Genomic DNA, 20,285 nt, shown 5'->3' with positions numbered 1-20,285 from the left:
AGTAAACTCAGTGGGTAACTATTAAAAATTTATTATAAACATTCTTTAATAGGCATCTTGTCATTTATTAACATTAATTCATTCTTTTCAATAATTTATACATCTCCGAACATTTTCTTTTAAATCAATTTAAAACATTTTGAAATTTTAAGATTTTATTTATATTTCCTTTTACCATTTGATTTGCACATGAGCACCGTCTCAAAGTACCCAAAGGTACAACCTTTTCCATTTATTTCCATTTCCTTTCCAATGATCTTTTCCTTTTCCTTTTACGTGCACAAGTATGGCGTCCCCAGCCAGTACCATAAGGGGGTGATGATGAGGGCATCAGATTTCGACTTGTGTACCATCGCCGGGGACGACGATCGACGGCCCTGATTCAGAGCCTTTATTTGTGATGCTTTAGTTCTTTTTTCATTAGTTATTTCATGTTTCCGTTTGTACCCCTATGAGGGATGTAGCACTTATTGTAGCCCAAGGGCATTTTCGACTTTATGCTTTTATTTTTCTGTAAGTCTATATATAAAGGCTTGTATCATTGTATTTGGACATTATTGGATGAATGAAATTTTTCTATGTTCTCTTTGTGAGTGCAATGAGGATCTCTTGGTGAGTTCTTCTTCGAGATCTCTTAGTGAGTTCTCTAGGTAATTGTAACCCTAACAATTTCTCTCTTCCATTTTCCCTTCCTCTTCCCCCCTCAAGAAATTCTACACAAAGTTTCCCCTAGCTCTTGCCGCCGGCCCCCCCAAGGTTTCCCCACCATCGGCCAAGCCCACCACCACCGGCCGCCCCTCGCCGAGGACTACTCCTCACCGGCCGAACCCCTTCCCCCTTCACCGAATTCCCATGCAAAAATCTGAGATTCAAGTTTGAGTTGTTTCCTAATTTGGAAATCCAAATTAGGAAATTATTCATCATTACCCAATTTCAAATTAATTTAATTTGGAATTTCAAATACCTCGCCACATCATCAAAACCATTTTGGAAATCTATTTCCCCTCTCCTCAATCCTCTCTCTCCCTCCCCAGCTATCCCGCCGGCCTCCCCCTTTTAATTGCCATTAAGGAGTTAATTACTCCTTTTCCCCCCAATTTGAACCTTGAAAAGAATTTGAATCCCCAAATCCTCTCCCCACTAATGATAAAACTGAAATTAACTTCAGTTTTTATTTCTCTCACCCCCCTCCACACCTTTCCTGCCGGCCTCATTGGCCCCCATTAAGGGAGCATTAATTCCCCCCCTTAATTTGGGATTTCAAATCAAAATCCCAAATAAACTTCCCTCCCAAATTTCTAAAACTGAAATCAATTTCAGTTTTGGCTTCAACCCCTCTCTCCTTCCTCCTTTACTCCACCGTCGGCATCCCCCTACTCCCCTACATCCCGCCGGTTCACCTCTCCCCTCCCTTGGAGAGTTGTGACGTCAACCACCCATTCTCCTCTCAAATAATGCATGGAGGTTCCCGAATGGAATTTCGGGTTTGAATACGACGACCGCGGACGAGTGAACATCCTCCGATCTCCTTTCTTTGACGTCGGATTCGACTTCGACGACACCGTCGAGGAGTATTTGGTTAGGATCGTACCCACTCTGATAGAGACCATCGACGATCATTTTTCAGTTTACACTTGGATCGTAGAAGGCCGTCATCTTCCACCACCTCCACGACCCGCGCCGACCTCTTCCTCCCTACGGATCTACGACACCCTCGCCCTAGGAGTGATCTCATCCATCGTGTGGTTCTTCTTCTCCCAACAAGCCTAGGAGTAGGTAAATGAGAGCAGCCTCAAGGTGAGACAATCGCTTTGTTAACCCTGGGATTCTAGTTGGTTTCTTCATTTGCTTTACGTTTATTGAAGTTGTTATTTTCTTGGTCTTGCTAATTTAGGTGTAAGTGCTTGCCTAACTGTAGTTAACAACTAAGATTTCCGAAGAGCTTGAATTGAGAACAAGATTGAATTTGCAATTTCATTACTTGAATAATATTTTGTTAAGTCTCTAAATTCAATTCCTGGAATTACATCAGGTGAACTCCTGTAGTTTTCATACATATTCTTTTTTCTTTCTTTTCCCATTTATTTTGAACATTTGTTATTCAATGCATATGTCATTTCTTTGTATGCATCTTTCCTTACTACATACCTTTACTTGTACTATATAACATTCTCCTTTATTCATATTCATAATTTCATTCATTGTTAATTTATTCTTTCATTTTTAGTTGTAATAATAATTACAATTTATTTAGGCAGTTAATCTTTCAACATTTCACATAAATAGCCTTTTTAAAATTAAAACTTCGAAAGCAAGGAATAATACTAAATTTGAAATTTCATAATTATAATTACTCACTTTGAACTTTTCAGGCCTTCGATGCTTGATATAACATTGAATCAATTTCTCTCCTTGTTGAATTCTCGCGGGACCAACACTTATGACTTGATCTCTCCCTTCATAAAACCCTAAATTCATACAATTGCTTTCATATAGAAATAAAATATCAATAAGAATTTTATAAGAAGAAATTCACTTACAATTACGAATGAGAACTTCTCAAACTCCCAAAATTCTCTCTCCCAAATTCATTTTTCTTCGCTTCAATCTCTTCCTTATTCTCTGTGAAGATATTATTCGCGTTTAAGTGAAGAAATTTATGAAATTTATAAGAAAAGGAAGAAAGAATTTCAACAAACCTTCTTCCCTTTTTCCTTCTCGTTCGTTTTTCTTGTTCTTCAAATCTCTCCCAAATTAACACTCTATTAACGATAAGAATGAAAAGGAATCGTTATTTCTTATCCTTGTAGACAATCATTTGCTAAAATTGGAAAAAAACGAAGCCAACCTCGCTCTCCCGCACGAAGCCGCCGTCCGCCCCTCTTTGTTTCGCGAAAGCCTTCAGTTTCGCAAACCCTTCCTGTTCGCGATATTAATAAGGTAGACCGGCCGGATGAACTGGTTATTACATTTAATATATATAATCGATGAGAAATGAATATGTATGTGTTGTGAGATTGATTTATCTTTAATTAATGATTGGAATTCATAAATAGTTTATCCTTAGAATAGTATGATACATTTTATAGAAATGTTCCATGCTCCTTAAAAAATAACCTATAAATATAATTAGTGACTATTTGTAAAGGTTAGTTTCTATGAGTTTATAATTATGAGATTGGATTTATGATAAAGAGAATATATTTTATTTTAGCATGATTTTTTTTAAGTTATAAAAATTATAACATGCTAAAACAATATATATTGTCTAAAGCTTGAATTTATAAGCCGTACAAAATTTAATTTTCAAGAATGTTTTAGAGCACATGTTCATACATTATATGAGTATATCATTAAGGTTTAAGTTAGATTAGTTTAATCTTGTATGATAAATTAAACTAACCAAGGACTAAATATATGTAATGAAAGATGCTCGAAAATGAAAACATATAACATTTGTTATATATCATGCTTTTCAAGATTAGTGATTTGAAATATACATTTCTTATGGATTATCCTTGGGCTGTATGTACTTTAGATCGTCAACTTATCTTCAATCATCTTTCATGAAGACTGTACGACATAAATTTATTTTCTAGATTTTTGATCCTTTTACATTAGTAGCATTATAGATAGATAAATGCATGTGGAGGTGGTGAACTATGCTAGCTTGTGCCTTTAGCAATTCATATGTATGTAAAGGATAGTTTCTATGAGTTTATAATTATGAGATTGAATTTATGATAAAGAGAATATATTTTATTTTAGCTTGAATATTTTTTGAAAGTTATAAAAATTATAACATGCTAAAACAACATGTATTGTCTAAAGCTTGAATTTATTAGCCATACAAAATTTAATTTTCAAGAATGTTTTAGAGCACGTGTTCATACATTATATGAGTAGATCATTAAGGTTTAAGTTAGATTAATTTAATCTTGTATGATAAATTAAACTAACCTAGGACTAAATATAAGTAATGAAGGATGCTCGAAATTCGAAAATTGAAACATATCACATTTGTTATATACCATGTTTTTCAAGATTAGTGATTTGAAATATACATTTCTTATGGATTATCCTTGGGTTGTATATACTTTAGATCGTCAACTTATCTTCAATGATATTTCATGAAGACTCTACGACATAAATTTATTTTCTAGATTTTTTATCCTTTTACATTAGTAGCATTATAGATAGATAAATGCATGTGGAGGTGGTGAACTATGCCAGCTTGTGCCTTTAGCAGTTCATATGTATGTAAAGGATAGTTTCTAAGAGTTTATAATTATGAAATTGGATTTATGATAAAGAGAATATATTTTATTTTAGCATGAATGTTTTTTGAAAGTTATAAAAATTATATATTGCTAAAACAACATATATTGTCTAAAGCTTGAATTTATAAGCCGTACAAAATTTAATTTTCAAGAATGTTTTAGAGCACATGTTCATACATTATATGAGTGGATCATTAAGGTTTAAGTTAGATTAGTTTAATCTTGTATGATAAATTAAACTAACCTAGGTCTAAATATAAGTAATGAAGGATGCTCGAAAATGGAAACATATCACATTTGTTATATTCCATACTTTTCAAGATTAGTGATTTGAAATATACATTTCTTATGGATTATCCTTGGGTTTTATATACTTTAGATCGTCAACTTATCTTCAATCATCTTTCATGAAGACTACAACATAAATTTATTTTCTAGATTTTTTATCCTTTTACATTAGTAGCATTATAGATAGATAAATGCATGCGCAGGTGGTGAACTATGCTAGCTTGTGCCTTTAGCAATCATATGTATGTAAATGAAGCCTTAAATTGTATGGATCTTCTATATGAGCATTCATATGCTGACTTCTATATGAGCACTCATGAGTACATGCAATGCTAGGCAAAGCATGCATAAATAAAATTTGCAATTCTAGATTTATTTTAATTTATTGAATGAGTGTGTGTATGAGATTTGTAATCTGACTAATTTGTGGTATGCATATAAAAATCAAAACAAATATTAATAGAAGCTTGTGAAGTCTCATTTTATCTGCATCTCAAACTAGTATTTTCCTTTTTGAAATATCATACTTGACTCATAAATCATGATTATCTGCGATCGGTCCAGGAGGGACCGGTTTTTGTTATAGGAGGCAAGCAAGCCCCCCCCCCCGTTATGGGGTGGGGACCAGCAGTAATTATAGGGATTAAGGGGGGTTAGGAGGGAAAATTCAAAAGAGGGGCTGTTTTGAGGTTTACATTATTATTGGATGCTTTAAGTAGGTGATTTTTCTAAGATTAGAGATATGCATTATTTGCTAAAATTAGATTGTTCTTAAGCTGTTTGGGTTCTAGCTAGTGGCTAGAGATTTAAGAGAGCCGGATCTTCCTCTCCAATTGAAGATCCACTTGTATCTTATTTTTTCCTTCATAAACCTTTCAATAAAAAACGTGTTCTTGTGTGTTCTATCCCTAGTTTTATTGTCGTTGGTTTTCTAAAATGGCTAAAATTAAATTTTAGTCAAAGTTTTTCCTAAATTTTTGCAAGCACTTCCTGACAAATTGGTATCAGAGCGGTTTCCTGGGCTTAAATAGAAAATTGTTTCACTGATTTCTGCTGTGTTTCCTCTCCGATCTTGCTGTGTTTTGCTGTTTGGAGGCCAGATTCGCATCGAAGTTGTTATTTTGCTAGTGGATCATAAATCCAGATACCTATGGCAGGAAAAAAGGTTGGAGTATTGGAATGAGAGATCGGACAATTTAAATCTAAAATTTTAGATATCCAAACTCAACTTTAAGATTTCAAAAGTCAAATTTCAGCCGTCCACGAGAAGATTGATAGGAAATTTTCTATCTTGAAGGAGATATTGAAGAAGTTGCTCGAGGGTTAACCCAAAATGACATCATTGGAGGTGAGAAAAGCCGTCGTCAACCAAGGAAGTGAGGAAAACCCTAATCCGATGTGAATGAAAGATCAAGAGGTGGAGATTCTAGAGGGAGAAGAGAGAATGTCTCCCATAAAGTCTATTCTTAGGGAGAAGCTGAGTAGAGGGCATGGGGAGAGGCGTGAGGAGGTTAGGCATGAAGAAATGGGTATTGAATTTGAGAGGAGATGGACGAAATTTGAAAGGGGAAGGAATAATTATGATCGAAGGGTTGATGAATTTAAAAGGAGGGGCTGATTATGATTGAAAGGGTGCTGAATTTGAAAGGAGGGGCTGAATATGATTTAAGGGGTGTTGAATTTGAAAGGAGAATGTGAGAATTTGTCGTAAGGTTTGGGTACGAGTGTAGAAGGGATGATTGAGATACATGGGGGGAACCACCCCATTGAGGAATGGAAAATTATGGAGGAAACAGGGATAACGAATGAGATTCAATGGTGAGGAAGCTTAAGATGCCTATTTTTGAGGGAGAGCATGCATATGGGTGGATTTACAAAGTGGAAAGATACTTTACCGTCAATAGGTTAATAGAGGAGGAGAGATTGACAGCGGCTGGGATGTGCTTGGAGGCAAAAGCATTAGCATGGTACCAGTAGAGGGATACGAGGCAACCCATATGAACTTGGAGAAGGATTGCTTGTTGGAATGTTTCTGAACCAGCATGATATGAGACTTCTATGAGTAGTTCTTCACCCTGATGCATCAAGGGGCATTGGTGGAGTATCGTGAGCAGTTTGAGTACTAGAACGACTTGCAGAGACTGTACTGGGGGGTACTTTATTAAAGGGCTCAAACTAGAGATTCGGATGATGAGGCCTCTTAATTTGGGAGAGGCTATGGAGCTAGCACAGTTAGCTGAGGATCAGAGGCACCTGGAGAGAGGGATTAGAGGCGATAGCTCTGGAGATTCATATATGATGATCCCCACCTTTTTGGCATCCAAGTAGCCGACATCGGGAACTCTTAGAGTGACCCCGAAGGAAGACTGTCGGAGGGAGATCTGGGGAAAACTTCAAGATTTAATAAAAATGGAGTTCCAAGAGAAGAGGGAGAAGGGGCTCTATTTCAGATGTGATGAGAGGTATACACCGGGGCATAGATGTAAGGATCGAACTCTTCAGGTTCTCATCATTTGTGATGACGAGGATATTGAGGAGGGATCCATCTTTCCATCTTGCGAACAAGGTGAGTCTTTGGGAGGGGGGTATTGTTAGGCCGGTCCATAAGGGATTGGCTCCTATTACAGAAGGCGGACATGCTCCGCCTCACCCCCCCCCCCCCCCCCCCCCCCCCCCCCCCTCTTTTGGGGTGGGGTCTAATAGTAATTAGAGGAGGGATTAAGGGTGATTTGGAGGGAAAATTCAAAAGAGGGTCTGTTTTGGGATTTACATCATTATTGGATGCTTTAAGTAGGTGATTTTTCTAGGGTTAGAGGTCTGTGTTGTTTGCTAAAATTAGATTGTTCTTAGGGTGTTTGGGCTCTAGCCGACTGCTAGAGATTCTGGAGTGCTAGATCTTCCTCTCCAATTGAAGATTCACTTGTATCTTGTCTTTTCTTTCATAAAACTTTCAATAAAAAAATATTCTTGTGTGTTCTATTCCTAGTTTTCTTGTCATTGATTTTATGAAATTGTTCAAATCAGATTTCAGCCTAGCCTTTTCCTAAATATCTGCAAGCACTTCCTAACATTATCTTTATCATTAGATGATAATTCTTCATCTATAATTGTACTTTTCTTTTCTAATATATCAATCTTTGCTTATAGAGAATCATGAGTATAATTTCTACTAAACATTAAATCATTCATTCTTGAGATTATGCTAGTATTTTTTGTATGGAGGTAATTTAAGTCATGATTGCATATATAACAAACGAATTGGTAAATAATGAGTGATTCATTTGTAAGTCTGCTATATCATTTTTTAAATATGTAATTCTATTCAGTGAAGATAAATTATAATCAGTTACACAACCACATTCATTTTCTTTTTGTTGATTCAAGTTGCAAGAGATTAGTTTATCATTAAGTATGTGGGTCATGTTTGAGTTATTTATTTTCTTTTTTGCTGAAAAGATATTTATTTTTTTAAATTATCAAATACAAGAAATAATTCTTTATAAGCTCATGAAATTTTCTTATAAGTTAATTCATTTATCTTATCATTATTGCAATCTTATAGGAATTCTGTAATGGAGATGAGTACTTTTTCTTGTCTTTCTTTCAATTCATGAACAAAAACAACAATGACTTTGCAAAGCTTCTTATTCTATTTCCCTTTAGCTTTCTTTCTCCTAACAAAGATGTTTTGGAATTTCTCCAATGTTGAGCCTGTTGACATTGTCCATAAAGATTCCTTTTACATTAATAATGTTCTCACATAACTTAGTTAAATCTTCATAACAAAATGAGAGCTTGCATAATATATTTATTAATATGTAAATAGGCTAATAGGCTTTTCTAAACATAGGACATATTATGCAACAATTTAAAACAATATATTATAATTTGTGATTAATGGATATTAAAAATTTAACACTTATTTTTTTTTTTTTCAAAATCAATGCTAGATTTATCAAACATAGGTGTTTGAAAAATATTTGAATCAAAAGACCATTGTATGTTGAGTCAAATATGTGAGCCTTCACTCTAATATCGCTTATAGGTCGAAGGCACTCTACCAGAGAGAGGGTGAATTGGGTGTGAAGTGACACAAAGAATTTCTTCCAGATATTAACAACTCAAATCCTTTGTAATTAATATGGAATATCGAAGTTAAGTATCCAATCAGTGTATCAAACAAATCAACATGTGGAAAATAATCATAGATAGTTGAATGTATTGATTAGATACATAGTTATATTTGTACAACTGTAGGGGAGAAATAATGCTAGATACGATATTTAAAAAAAATGGCCAATCTACTTTATGCATAATAATATTTATAAATTACCCAACTATTACCATACAAATTTGTATTCTATTGAACCAATTTTTACGCAAGTTGCTACATGTAAATATGATGTTGAATGAATGCTTTGAGCTAATGAAAGCATCACAAGTACAAATATAAGTTTGGGTAGAAAATGACACAAATTATATGTTATGAGGCAAGTAATCTAAGTTAAACAAAGCACAATCTATGTGATGCTTAACAACACAACTGTACAAATTTGATATAAATTAGATCAATCTTGTAAGTTCAAGATGCAATGGTGTTAATCAGAAACTGATGCGGACATCGATACGAAGATTTGGCGCATCTATCACAGGCGGCGTCGTAAATCGATCGACGGCCATTATTTAAATTATGAGTTATTTTCTGCATTTTAATTCTTATTTGATGTATTTCCTGTTTTACCCCTAGGTTAGTTTATTTGAGTGTTGTGGTCCAAGGGGCAATTTTGTAATTTTTATTTTTCTCATGTTGCGGCCTATATATAGGGCCTTAAGCTATTGTAATAGGGAGGAAGAATTGATTTAAAAAAAAAATTGTGTCCACACTTTTGTTCTTTGTGAGAGAGTGTTAGTGAGATTCCTATGAGAGGAATCAGAGTTTTCACCAGCAGCAGGATGGGTCCGGGCTCGTGATTTGAAGTCCCTTGGAGAAGGGCAACAAATCACCCGTCAGTCTTCGGAAGGGTCCGAGGCTCGCGATTTTTTTTGTCTTCTACCTTTCGTTTTATCTTTGTTTTGTTTTGTTTCTTTTACTGCTCCCCGTAGTTGTTTTCATCTTTCCTCCTCCCCGTTCAACCCCTTGGCCAAACCTCCATACCAAGCTCCACAAATTTCCCCAATAGCCGCCGGCCACCTTCACCCGATCCCCATCCTCTTGGCCGCCGACCACCTTCCCCCATTAGCTCCTCCACCGCCAGCCACTCTTGTTTGTCTCCATGAATGAGGAGTCCATGTCACCTTAATGCTTGCCTAAAGAGTTCAAATAATTTAGGAAATTATTTTCATCCTTTGAAATTTGAATTTTGAATTTCAAATAGTTTCCTAAATTAGAAAGCTATTTTAGGAAAGTATTGAGTCTCATTCATGATGTAATTTAAATTTAATTTGGGTGATTTAATTTTGGGTGGTTTTTAAATTTTCAAATTCCACTAATTTGAAATTTGAATTCTTTCCTAATTTATCATTCTATTTTTTGAAAGTTACTAAATTCTTTCCTAAACTCCACCCCAAATTGAGTTATCCCAATTAAATGCATTAAAACCCTCTTTCCCTATGGATACAACTGGCCCCCATCCCCTTGGCTTACATTCCTTAATTGTTTCCTAATCCCCATCCTTACTTTAAGGAAAAAAAAAATTCCGATTCCACCTAATTTCAACCTAGCCGAATTTTCTACAGGGCCAAATTTTAAATCCTCTCCCAAAACCTGACTTGGAATTAGGAAACAATTCCACCTCCTTAATTCCGGCTCAGTTAATGTTTTTTTTCCTGGAATTAATTCCCCACAGCCTCTCTTGCCCCCATAGCCTTCCTCCTCTCTCATAACTATTTCAGACAAAATTTCTAGTGCAGAAGCTGTAGCTCGGCAGTTACTATCAGCCTTCCCATCTCCAGTAAGGCTTGACTCCTCCAATTTTCTCTACATCCTATTCTACTAAAATCTGGAGGTTCACCTCAGATTTTTGTAAGAAATTCCTTCTTGCCCGAGAAAGCTCCCCAAGTCGAGAGTTTTGAGTGAATTGCCCCTCTTGGGTTACTTCTCTCCCCACTTTCTCTCTTCCCAATCAACACCTCACTGTAGTATTGAAACCCATCCTCTCTCCCAAACTCTATTTCTCTTTCAAGAAAGAAATCGAATTTCTTCTCAGATTTTGTGGGGAAAATGTTGGAATTCCTATCAGATTTTGTGAGAAAAATCTGAAATATTTCAGATTTCTAGTAAGGAATTTGATGTAATATGTTTGTAACTCCAGGTTTTGTATTTGGAAATTTAACAAAAGATTATCCAAGTAAGAATATTGCAAATTAAAACTCGTTCCCAATTCAAGCTTTGGGAAATCTCAATTGTTGACTACGGCTAGGCAAGCACTTACACGTAAATTAGCAAGACCGAGAAAAATAACGACTTTCATAAACGTAAGACAAATGACATGGAACAACAAAATCCCAGGGTTAACAAAGCGATTGTCTCACCTTGAGGCCACTCTCATTTACCTACTACTAGGCTTGTTGGGAGAAGAAGAACCACACGATGGACGAGATCACTCCTAGGGTGAAGGCGCCGTAGATCCGTAGGGAGGAGGAGGTCGGCGCGGATTGTGGCGGTGTTGCAATGCGACGTCCTTCGACGATCCAAGTGTAATCCGAAAAGTGATCGTCGACGGTTTCTATCAAGGTGGGTACGATCCGTGTCAAATACTCCACAATGGTGTCGTCGAAGTCGAATCCGACGTCAAAGAAAGGGGACCGGAGGATGTCGACTCGCCCTTGGTCGTCGTATTCAAACCCGAAATTCCATTCGGGAACCTCCATGCATCCTTGAAGGGGCGAAATGAGGATGGCCGCAAATAACTCTCCAAAGAGGAGAGATGTGGGGCGGCGGGCTGTGGGTTAGGTGGAGGCCGGCGGTGGGTATGGGGGAGGGGAAGAAGGATTTAGGAAAACAAGAGAAAAGCTGAGAATAATTTCAGCTTTGGAGAACTTTTGGCGGGGAAATTTGAATCCCCAAGGGAGGGGAATTAATTCCTTAATGGGGAATTAATTGGGGGTGGAGAGAGGAGACCGGCGGTGGGAGAGAGAAGAGGGAGAAGGGGTTTAAACTGAAATTATTCAGTTTTAATTCCAATGGGAGGGAAAATTAATGCTCCCTAATTTGAATTTCAAATTAGAATTAAGGGAGTTAATTGAGCAATTAATGGGGGCTTGATTGGGGGGAAAGGGGGGCCGGCGGCATGCTCAAGAGGGAGAGGGAATTATGGGGGAGAGGAAAGAGGTTTCTAAACGCGGATTGATGACGTGGACGAATATTTGAAAACTCCACAATTAAAATAAATGAGATTGAATCAATCATGCAAACTTTCCTAATTTGGAATTCCAAATTTGGAAAGAATTCAAAATTTGAATTCTAAATCTCAACTCAACATGGGATGGGGGAGGGGAGTTGGCCGGAAGGGGAGGGGCGGCGGAAGATGGTCGGCCGGGAGGGTGGAGGTGGCCGGCGGCAACACCCAAGGTGGTGAAGCCGGCGGCTAGGGCTTGGGGAGAGGGGATTTTGTGGGGGTTTCTAATGGGGGAAAATTGTGAGCGAATAAACACAAATAAGATAGAGAACTCACCAAGAGATCCCAAAGAAGAACTCACTAAGAGATCTTGTCATGCACTCACAAAGAGAACAAAAAGAGCAATTTCATTTCATCCATCAATCATCCAAATACAATGATACAAGCCTTATATATAGGCTAACTGAAAAATAAAAACATAAAGTCTAAAATGCCCTTTGTGCTACAATAGGTGATACATCCCTCATAGGGGTACAAACGGAAATCAAGAAATAAACTAATAGAAAAAAAACTAAATCATCACAGATAAAGACTCTGAATCGGGGCCGTCGATCGTCGTCCCCGGCGATGGTACACATGTCGAAATCTGATGCCCTCATCAGAATTGTTTCAGATTTTTTGGGACGATTTGCTCTTCAAGACGATTAGAAAAATCCCGTTTCCGTTCTACATCAGAAACACTAACCTATTATAAGTCAAATGATTGAGTAATTATATGAGTTTGTTACACTAATACACTATACTAGCTTATAAAGTTATTTCAAAAAACAAGCACCAACACAAAATATTATAGTGATATGTTGATAATTATGCACAAGAGTGAGTAATGTATGCGTTAAAGAGAGTGATTATAATTATTCAACTACTTGGCAGATGGAGCATTAGTAATGTAGATCATCATATAATATTGAAGGCATATTGATGTGGAATAAACATGCAATCTAGTAAACTAAACTATAGAGCAAATTTCCATGATCGATATTTATGTGATTCGGCCAGCCCTGGACCTAAATCTATGTTTAGCATAACTTGACACTAGGATTCACACTACACCTTGCTATCACAAGTTATGCTCCTTCGCTCCCTTAGGAGGCGAAGAAATCTTCTCACACCAGCTTCATCTTTAACTTGTAATGGCGACACCCTACAATTTTACTTAAAAGAAAGAATCAATCTACTACTAGTCTTTTCCACTAAGTTACAACTTTCCTACTTTATGGCCATAGACCTAGTATTCCTAGCCTAACCTGCTAGATGATGAAGACATTTTTTGGAACCGAACCAAAACTATTGAGCGTTGCAGGCGACTCAGCGGTTATCACCTACAATTATGTTTTATACAATCTGGTGTACAAAATTTAATTGTAAGATGAAAACAATAAGAGTGATAAAATAAAATACAAATCCTAAGACCTTTGAGTAAGAGCACTTTATGAAGAGCTAAAGGAGATTTTAATGATAAACAATCTGAGATCTATGATCTCTTTTACAAATAGTACTCACAAAGCTCTCCACAAATTAGATTTGTGAGTGGAGGAATAATGGCTTTAATAGGAAGGGAATCACTTAGTGTGAGGAAGAAGAACTTTCAATCTATTTCTTTGTTCTCTCTTGTTTGTTCTAGAGTTTCTACCTTGATTTATTCCTCTCAATCTGATGTTAATTTGTCCAGCACCAACATATGATATTAATCAACCTTTAAAAATTCCAATCAATCAATTATTAATGAGGATATTGATATGAAGTAGATACAATTTTCTTGGAATTAGTGAACGGCAATAATAAATTAGGAGGAAGAACACACCATGAATCTTTTTATTGCAAAAAATATAAAAGGAAATAACAAGATACAGTTGGATCTTCGATTGGAGAGGAAGATTTAGCTCTCCCAAATCCCTAGCTGTCGGCTAGAGCCCTTAGCAAACACAAACATAATCTTGAAATCATCCTATTGTTAACCTTAAATAGGTTCCCTTAATTCCCTCTCAAATCAGCCCCATTTTCCTAAATAATTTCATTTCATATTTGAATTCAAATAAGATCTGTTGTCCTAAAAAATTCTCATCAAATTGTAATTAAAACTTTCCTAAACAATTCCCCCTTGATTTCTCCTCCCTTTCCCTAAATAATTCCCTCTTAGATTTTAAATTCAAATTAAATCTCTTGCCATAAATAATTCCCTTTCAATTGTAATTAAAACTTTTCTAAACAATTTCCCTTTGATTAAGAACCTTCATAAATAGCTCCCTCTTGATTATGAAACTTCCTAATTCCCTCCCAATCAAATCAACCGATCTATCAGATATTCATTCAAAATTTAATTACTTGAAGATCTTATTGTACAATGAAGGATCATGCAGTCTAATCAGCTTGGTTCAAAACATGAATTAAAGATCATACTATTTGATCTAAATCATGATGTGTGATTCATAAATTGATTGATTTAATCAAATATTACTTCATTAATATCCTAGATTTAATTTAAAATTAACAGTACATCATACAGTAGGCCCCGTAGATTGATCAATTTAAATTGAATTTGATTTGGTTTATTGAATTTGAATCTCTACATATCGTATAGTTTGGTCTACATCGTACGGTACAATCATTTGTTCAATAATTAATATTTTTAATTAATTTAATTCTTAATTTATAAGTGTGTGTGCGAGTCATCCTTAGTTTTATTAATAAAATTTTTAATACAATTAAAATATATTTTAGTTAATTATTAGTTGGTTTATAATGAAAATGTTTATGATATATTTTTAGTTTACAAGTATTTTGAATTTAGCACTTCTTGGCATGCCCTGTAAATCTTAACAAACAGTTCTTTGTAATGACATTAAAGATCTAGGCATTATAGGCTTGGATCAAGTTGAAGCAACACTTCGCACTTGAGTTCTAATTAATTTCTTTTGTGTTGATTTCCAATTAGGCAAAGGTCCAAGCTGGTCTGGCATGTTATGTCATCATCACCATAGTCGTTAATATGTGAGTAAACTGTAACATGTAGGAACACTTAATAAATGATATTAGATAACACGGCACACAAGGTTTATAATCTTCAAATCAATAGTGAGCCACATAGGAAGTGCATGAGCTCGTGTGATCAACATTTAGAAACCTCTAGGAACCTTCTAGAAGTCCTAGAAAAGCCCTAGAAAATTTTAGAATATTCTGAAAGGCTTCAGAAAAATAAAAAATTGAGTCTGAAATCCTCCTGGAGCAGCTACGAGTTCATTATTTTGATTGGTAAAACATTTACAACTTGGTTTGAAAATTGCTCATCTTCAAAGATGTAATATGAAGATGAAGCCTGATGGAAGGTTTTGATCCAAATCCTTTTGTTTCTCTTGTACTGCTGCTTTTTTAGTCCCTTAGAACCATGTTTATTAATTCTTGTTTCCGTTTTGTCCATTGTGTCTGCAGTTCTACACATTTCTTGAGACAACTTTGGTTACCCTGTCACTGTTACCACATTTTATTGCCTTCTTCAACGACGGTGAGATTCCCGGAACCCCTGGAATGCTAGCAACAACTTTCCTCACGTTTGGTAAGCATAACATGCCTGTACAATTGGCAAGCTTCTTTTAGTACGCTAAGAATTTATTGTTTTTTTTTGTTTCTATTATTGCTAGTTTTGAATTTGGCTTTTACGCTGAGTGTTCTGGGGTTTCTGATCATGCATATATCTTTGGTGATGGGTAATACAACAACCATTGAGGTTAGCGCTTGTCTTTTTTTTTCCCCATTCCGGTTTAATTGAAGCTTTTTAAAGTAGTTTGAATGTTCCCTCTATCACATCAGGCTTATGAAAAGAAAACAACCCCAAAGTGGAGGTATGACCTGGGAAGGAGGAGGAATTTTGAACAGGTTTGTGTCTTCGTAGTTATTTTGTTTGTCATTTTGTTTTTTTTAAGGTTAAAAGTACGTTACATTTGCTTCAGAGTTGATTTTATCAAATGATATATAAGTCAAATACTATAATACTAAGGCTTCGTTTGGGACGGCTTTCTTATTGCTTCTTAAAGTAGTTTTGTAGTATAGAATTTTAATTTTTGTATTAGAAAGCTGCCTTAAGAAGTAGTAAGAAAGCTATCCCAAACGAAGCCTAAGGTTTTGTTTGAGACGGCTTTCTTATTGCTTCTTAAAGCAGTGTTTTAGTTAAAAAATTTTAATTTTTAATTAAAAAATTGATTTAAGAAGCAATAAAAAAGTCATCCCAAATGAAGCCTAAGAGATCCAAATAATTGTTGAACTGTTATGAGAAAAATAAATTTTTTGAAAACTACTGTAAAGTGTTATTGATTTTCTTCCATTTGAGTCAACAACTTTCTTACAGTCGCTGCTCTCTATTAGAATATCAGGTCTTATTGTAAAAGATTGCTTTCTATCTCAAAAATATCTGAAAATTGACAAGAAAACTGCAGTCAACTATAACTGCAACAATTATCTAAAAACAAATCGTGAAAAAAACTGCCCCAACCTTTCTTTTTTAAAGCCTTCTCCAGTTGAATGTCAAACACATATGTATGGCGTCGTTCGGTCGCTCCAGTTGAATTCCAAATTTTCTGTTATTTGCTTGCAGATATTGGCGTCGCACTGTTCCTCCGCTATATATTTTTTGTTAATTATAAATATATGATTAAAAATATATAAAATAAAGTATGAGAAAGAATATACTAGTAATATTCTTTTTTTAGTATTATAAAATGAAGTTCAATTTGAGACGAGTTTATGCATTTTGATGTATTACTGCATTTTGAAGCGAAAATTGAGTTTTTCGGTTGGAGACACCCTAAGCATTGCCTAACATTGATTGGGTAACAGGTATTTGGACTTGACAAGAAACACTGGTTCATCCCATCCTACTCAGACGAGGACTTGAGAAGAATTCCAGCGCTGCAAGGTCTCGAATATCCAACAAAGCCAGATCTAGATGCACAGGATTTATGACTACCATATTCTTCCAGTCTGTAACTATTCATCCTGTAGGTAAGTTTCACAGCTTTGCTCTCTCAGATCAACGTCGAACACCTGGAAATTTAACAAGTCAGCCATCCCTACACTCCCATTCTGATCATCAAAAATGCTAAGAGAACAAAGTTTGCTGTAATATAAGCATGAAGTATAGGGCACTTTTTTTAATGTTTTGGCCATTTTAGAGTACTCTGTAGAATTTTTTTGATGTTTTGATTGTGACGGATGTATTGAAGGTGCAGTTTGTAGAGTTGCTAATGTATCCTGCAACCATTAGTCAGTAACTGATGAGCTCGGGGTTTTAGTTCGAAGTTGTAAAATTTAATGCATTGTATGGCCTGAAACTAGACTTCGTTTGGGATGGCTTTCTTGCTGCTTCTTAAAGCAGCTTTTTAGTTGAACTAGAAAGCTGCTTTAAGAAGCACTAAGAAAGTCATCCCAAACAAAACATTAATCTCTTCACAATGTTGTTTTTTATTTTGTATTGTTTTTAAAGCTTTTATGTTATTTTTGCTTGTGGGATTGATAATTGGCATCAATTTGTACAGGTCTCTTGCATGCTGTAGTGACCATTATGCCATGCAGGAAGGTAGAAATTCTTCCTTAGAAAAAAAACTTATTATGATTTTCTTTACTTCCTTTAGTGTGATTTATGTTCATAAGTTCCTATCAACAATGTAGATTTGCATTCAATAAAATATAAGACTCAAATGTTAAATAAGTAGAAAGGAGGACTTCCTTATAGGGATTTTTATAAGGAATTCCTTAATTAGACATCTATTTTCTTAAGGTAGTGGTGGTCTCATATGCATTAAAGATATAAAGAAAAAAAAAAAAAAAAACAAACAAACCGCCTTCAAATTAGGATTGAACCATGATCAAATTATATTTGGACCATGATAAAATCATGATTGAATTATCTCCAAATAATCTTAGAATCATAATTGAATCTTGTGCGAAACAAGTTTGAATATTGTTTGAACATTATTTAAAAATTGAAGAAGATTTGAAGATGATTTGATCATGTTCTAAAACAGTTCAATCATGATTTGAAGACTATTTGTATTTGATCATGGTTGAAGATTAGTCAGAGATAGTTTTATCATGGTTAGAAGATAATTCAATTATGATTCGATACTTATTTGAGGATGATTCAATTATGATTAGAAGATTATTTCAAAGATAATTTTAAGGGTAGTTTGAAGATGATTCTTAAAAGTTTGTGTTGAGCATTGTGATGTCTAACGTTGTTCTTAGTTTATGATTTAGGTGCTAAACAAATACATTTTCTTCTTTGAACTCTTCTACGCTTCTTACTTTGGATCATTTATCTAAATTCTATAGTTAACAAGTTATTTTTTTTAAATTAAAATGAATAATCAAGTCAAGTTCAAGTCATTTGGGTTACTGGTAGGTCAAGCTTAGTCGGCCTCTTTAACCCACTTATTAAATGAGTCAAATTTGAGTCGAGTGGGTTAAGATTAGTCAATTTTCGATTGGATCTAGATCCAACCACTTACCCATTTTGACATATCTATCTTCTACTCATATTTGTAAAAAAAAAGTGATTATTTGATCCTAAATAAATTTTAGAACATGTTGTGTCATGGAGTATTCACGGTGATAGAGAAATATATATTTTAACGTCTTAATGTTGTATGAAGTTCCAACACACAATCAGATAAGAGAGAGTGTGTAGCTTTCATAAGAGACACTAAAGTTTTTTTTTTTTTTTACGTGGAAACTCTTGGAAAGGGGGAAAAATCACGGGGTCTGGGCCAATTTTAATGAACCCACTAGTATTTGTAGTCGATTACAAATGAGACCCTTTATTGGGAGAAGCCTTGGCTTGATGGTACAAATATACATTATATATAGCACATTACATTGTGGGAGTTACAATATAGGCATTTTTGTTTGGTCGGCACAACCATAGTAGGTAGGTTAGAGATCGGAAAGACCGTTGTCTTGTGATGAAGGTCGGAAGGATCATAGTCGGCAAGAGACAGAGGTTTTAAAGACCGTAGTTGGCAGGAGACTGGGGTCAAAAAGACCGTTGTCTTTTGGTGCAGGTCGGAAGGATCATAGTAGGCGATAGAGGTCGGAAGAACCGTAGTTGGCAGGAGACAGAGGTCCTAAAGACTGTAGTTGGCAGGAGACAATGGTCAGAAAGACCATTGTCTGGTGATGGAGGTCGGAAGGACCATAATAGATAACGGAGGTCGGAAGGACCGTAGTCGGTAAGAGACCGGGGTTAGAAAGACCGTAGTAGTAGGGTGATACTTCAGTAGAACTCCAGGCATCAGGCGGTGGTCCGACAGAAGTTCAGGCCTCAGGTGGTGATGCGACAGAAGTCCAAGCCTCAGGTGGTGGTCTGACAGAAGTCCGGGCGCGTGGTGGTCTGGGAGAAGTCTGGGCCTCAAGTGGTGGTCCGACAGAACCCAGGTCCTCAAGTGGTAATCCGGCCGAGCTCAGGGCCTCAAGTAGTGGTCCGACGGAGCAACAACGTCAGGCGGTGATCCGGCGGAGGTGAGGGCTCAAGTGGTGGACCGGTGGAGGTGAGGGCCTCCAGTGTTGGTGGTCTGGCGGAGTAACGACGTCAGGCGGTGGTCTGACGGAGGTGAGGGCCTCAAATGGTGGTCCGTTAGAGCAACGACGTCAGACGGTGATCCGACGGAGGTAAGGGCCTCAAGTGGTGGTCCGGCGAAGCAACGACGTCATGCGGTGGTCCGGCGGAGGTGAGGGCCTCAAGTGGTGGTCCGGTAGAGGTAAGGGCCTCTAGTGGTGGTCCGACGGAGCAACGACGTCAGGCGGTGGTTCGGCGGAGGTGAAGGCCTTAAGTGGTGGTCCGACGAAGCAACGATGTCAGGCGGTGGTCCGGCAGTGATCTAGGAAGAGCTTCTTCTTTCTCTTCCTTCTCTCCTTTCTTCTCTTCTTGCTTGGATCCCTTTTCAAGAGGAATAATGAGTTTATTTATAGATTTCTCGAGTGACATGACCCGTAAATATGTGAGATATCAAGGGTAAATAGGGAGTGGTTGGATGGACAATCGATATTGAATCCCTTGATCATGTATCGTTCGTCAGACATTTAAAGGTCTTAATGTCGAAATTCGACGATCTTGGGCTCGTTGGATTCGTCTCGTTGAGCAGTTCGATTCGACTATAAGCACGTCATGTTTGGAAACCGTTTGGTAACCCAAATTGTGGTTCAAACCTTCCAACAACGCTTCGGGTCCTTGATTTAGACTCATTTGGGCTCGGATTGAGTCAAATTTGGTGTCGTTGGGTTCATATTTTCGAGACATTCACTTTGACTTTAAGTTTGTTGAAATCAGAGT

At 36.4% G+C, this 20,285-nt stretch overlaps 1 protein-coding gene across 1 annotated transcript in view; it reads left to right on the top strand.

Moving 5' to 3' along the window:
• LOC110097088 (probable protein S-acyltransferase 14) overlaps positions 1–17,274 on the top strand; it is a 33,488-nt gene extending 16,214 nt beyond the window's left edge. Inside the window, exons 4-7 of the mRNA XM_020823320.2 lie at positions 15,395–15,518; positions 15,604–15,689; positions 15,773–15,838; positions 16,796–17,274. Coding sequence (XP_020678979.1) covers positions 15,395–15,518; positions 15,604–15,689; positions 15,773–15,838; positions 16,796–16,921 — 402 coding nt within the window. The 3' untranslated portion in view covers positions 16,922–17,274. The remainder of the gene's footprint in view (positions 1–15,394; positions 15,519–15,603; positions 15,690–15,772; positions 15,839–16,795) is intronic.
• The last annotated feature ends 3,011 nt before the right edge of the window (positions 17,275–20,285 follow it).

This window comes from Dendrobium catenatum, unplaced genomic scaffold (genome assembly GCF_001605985.2).
Source record: "Dendrobium catenatum unplaced genomic scaffold, ASM160598v2 original_scaffold_244749, whole genome shotgun sequence".
Lineage (NCBI taxonomy): Eukaryota > Viridiplantae > Streptophyta > Magnoliopsida > Asparagales > Orchidaceae > Dendrobium > Dendrobium catenatum.
Note: the sequence above shows the minus strand (reverse complement) of the source record. Positions and strands in the feature narration are given on the sequence as shown.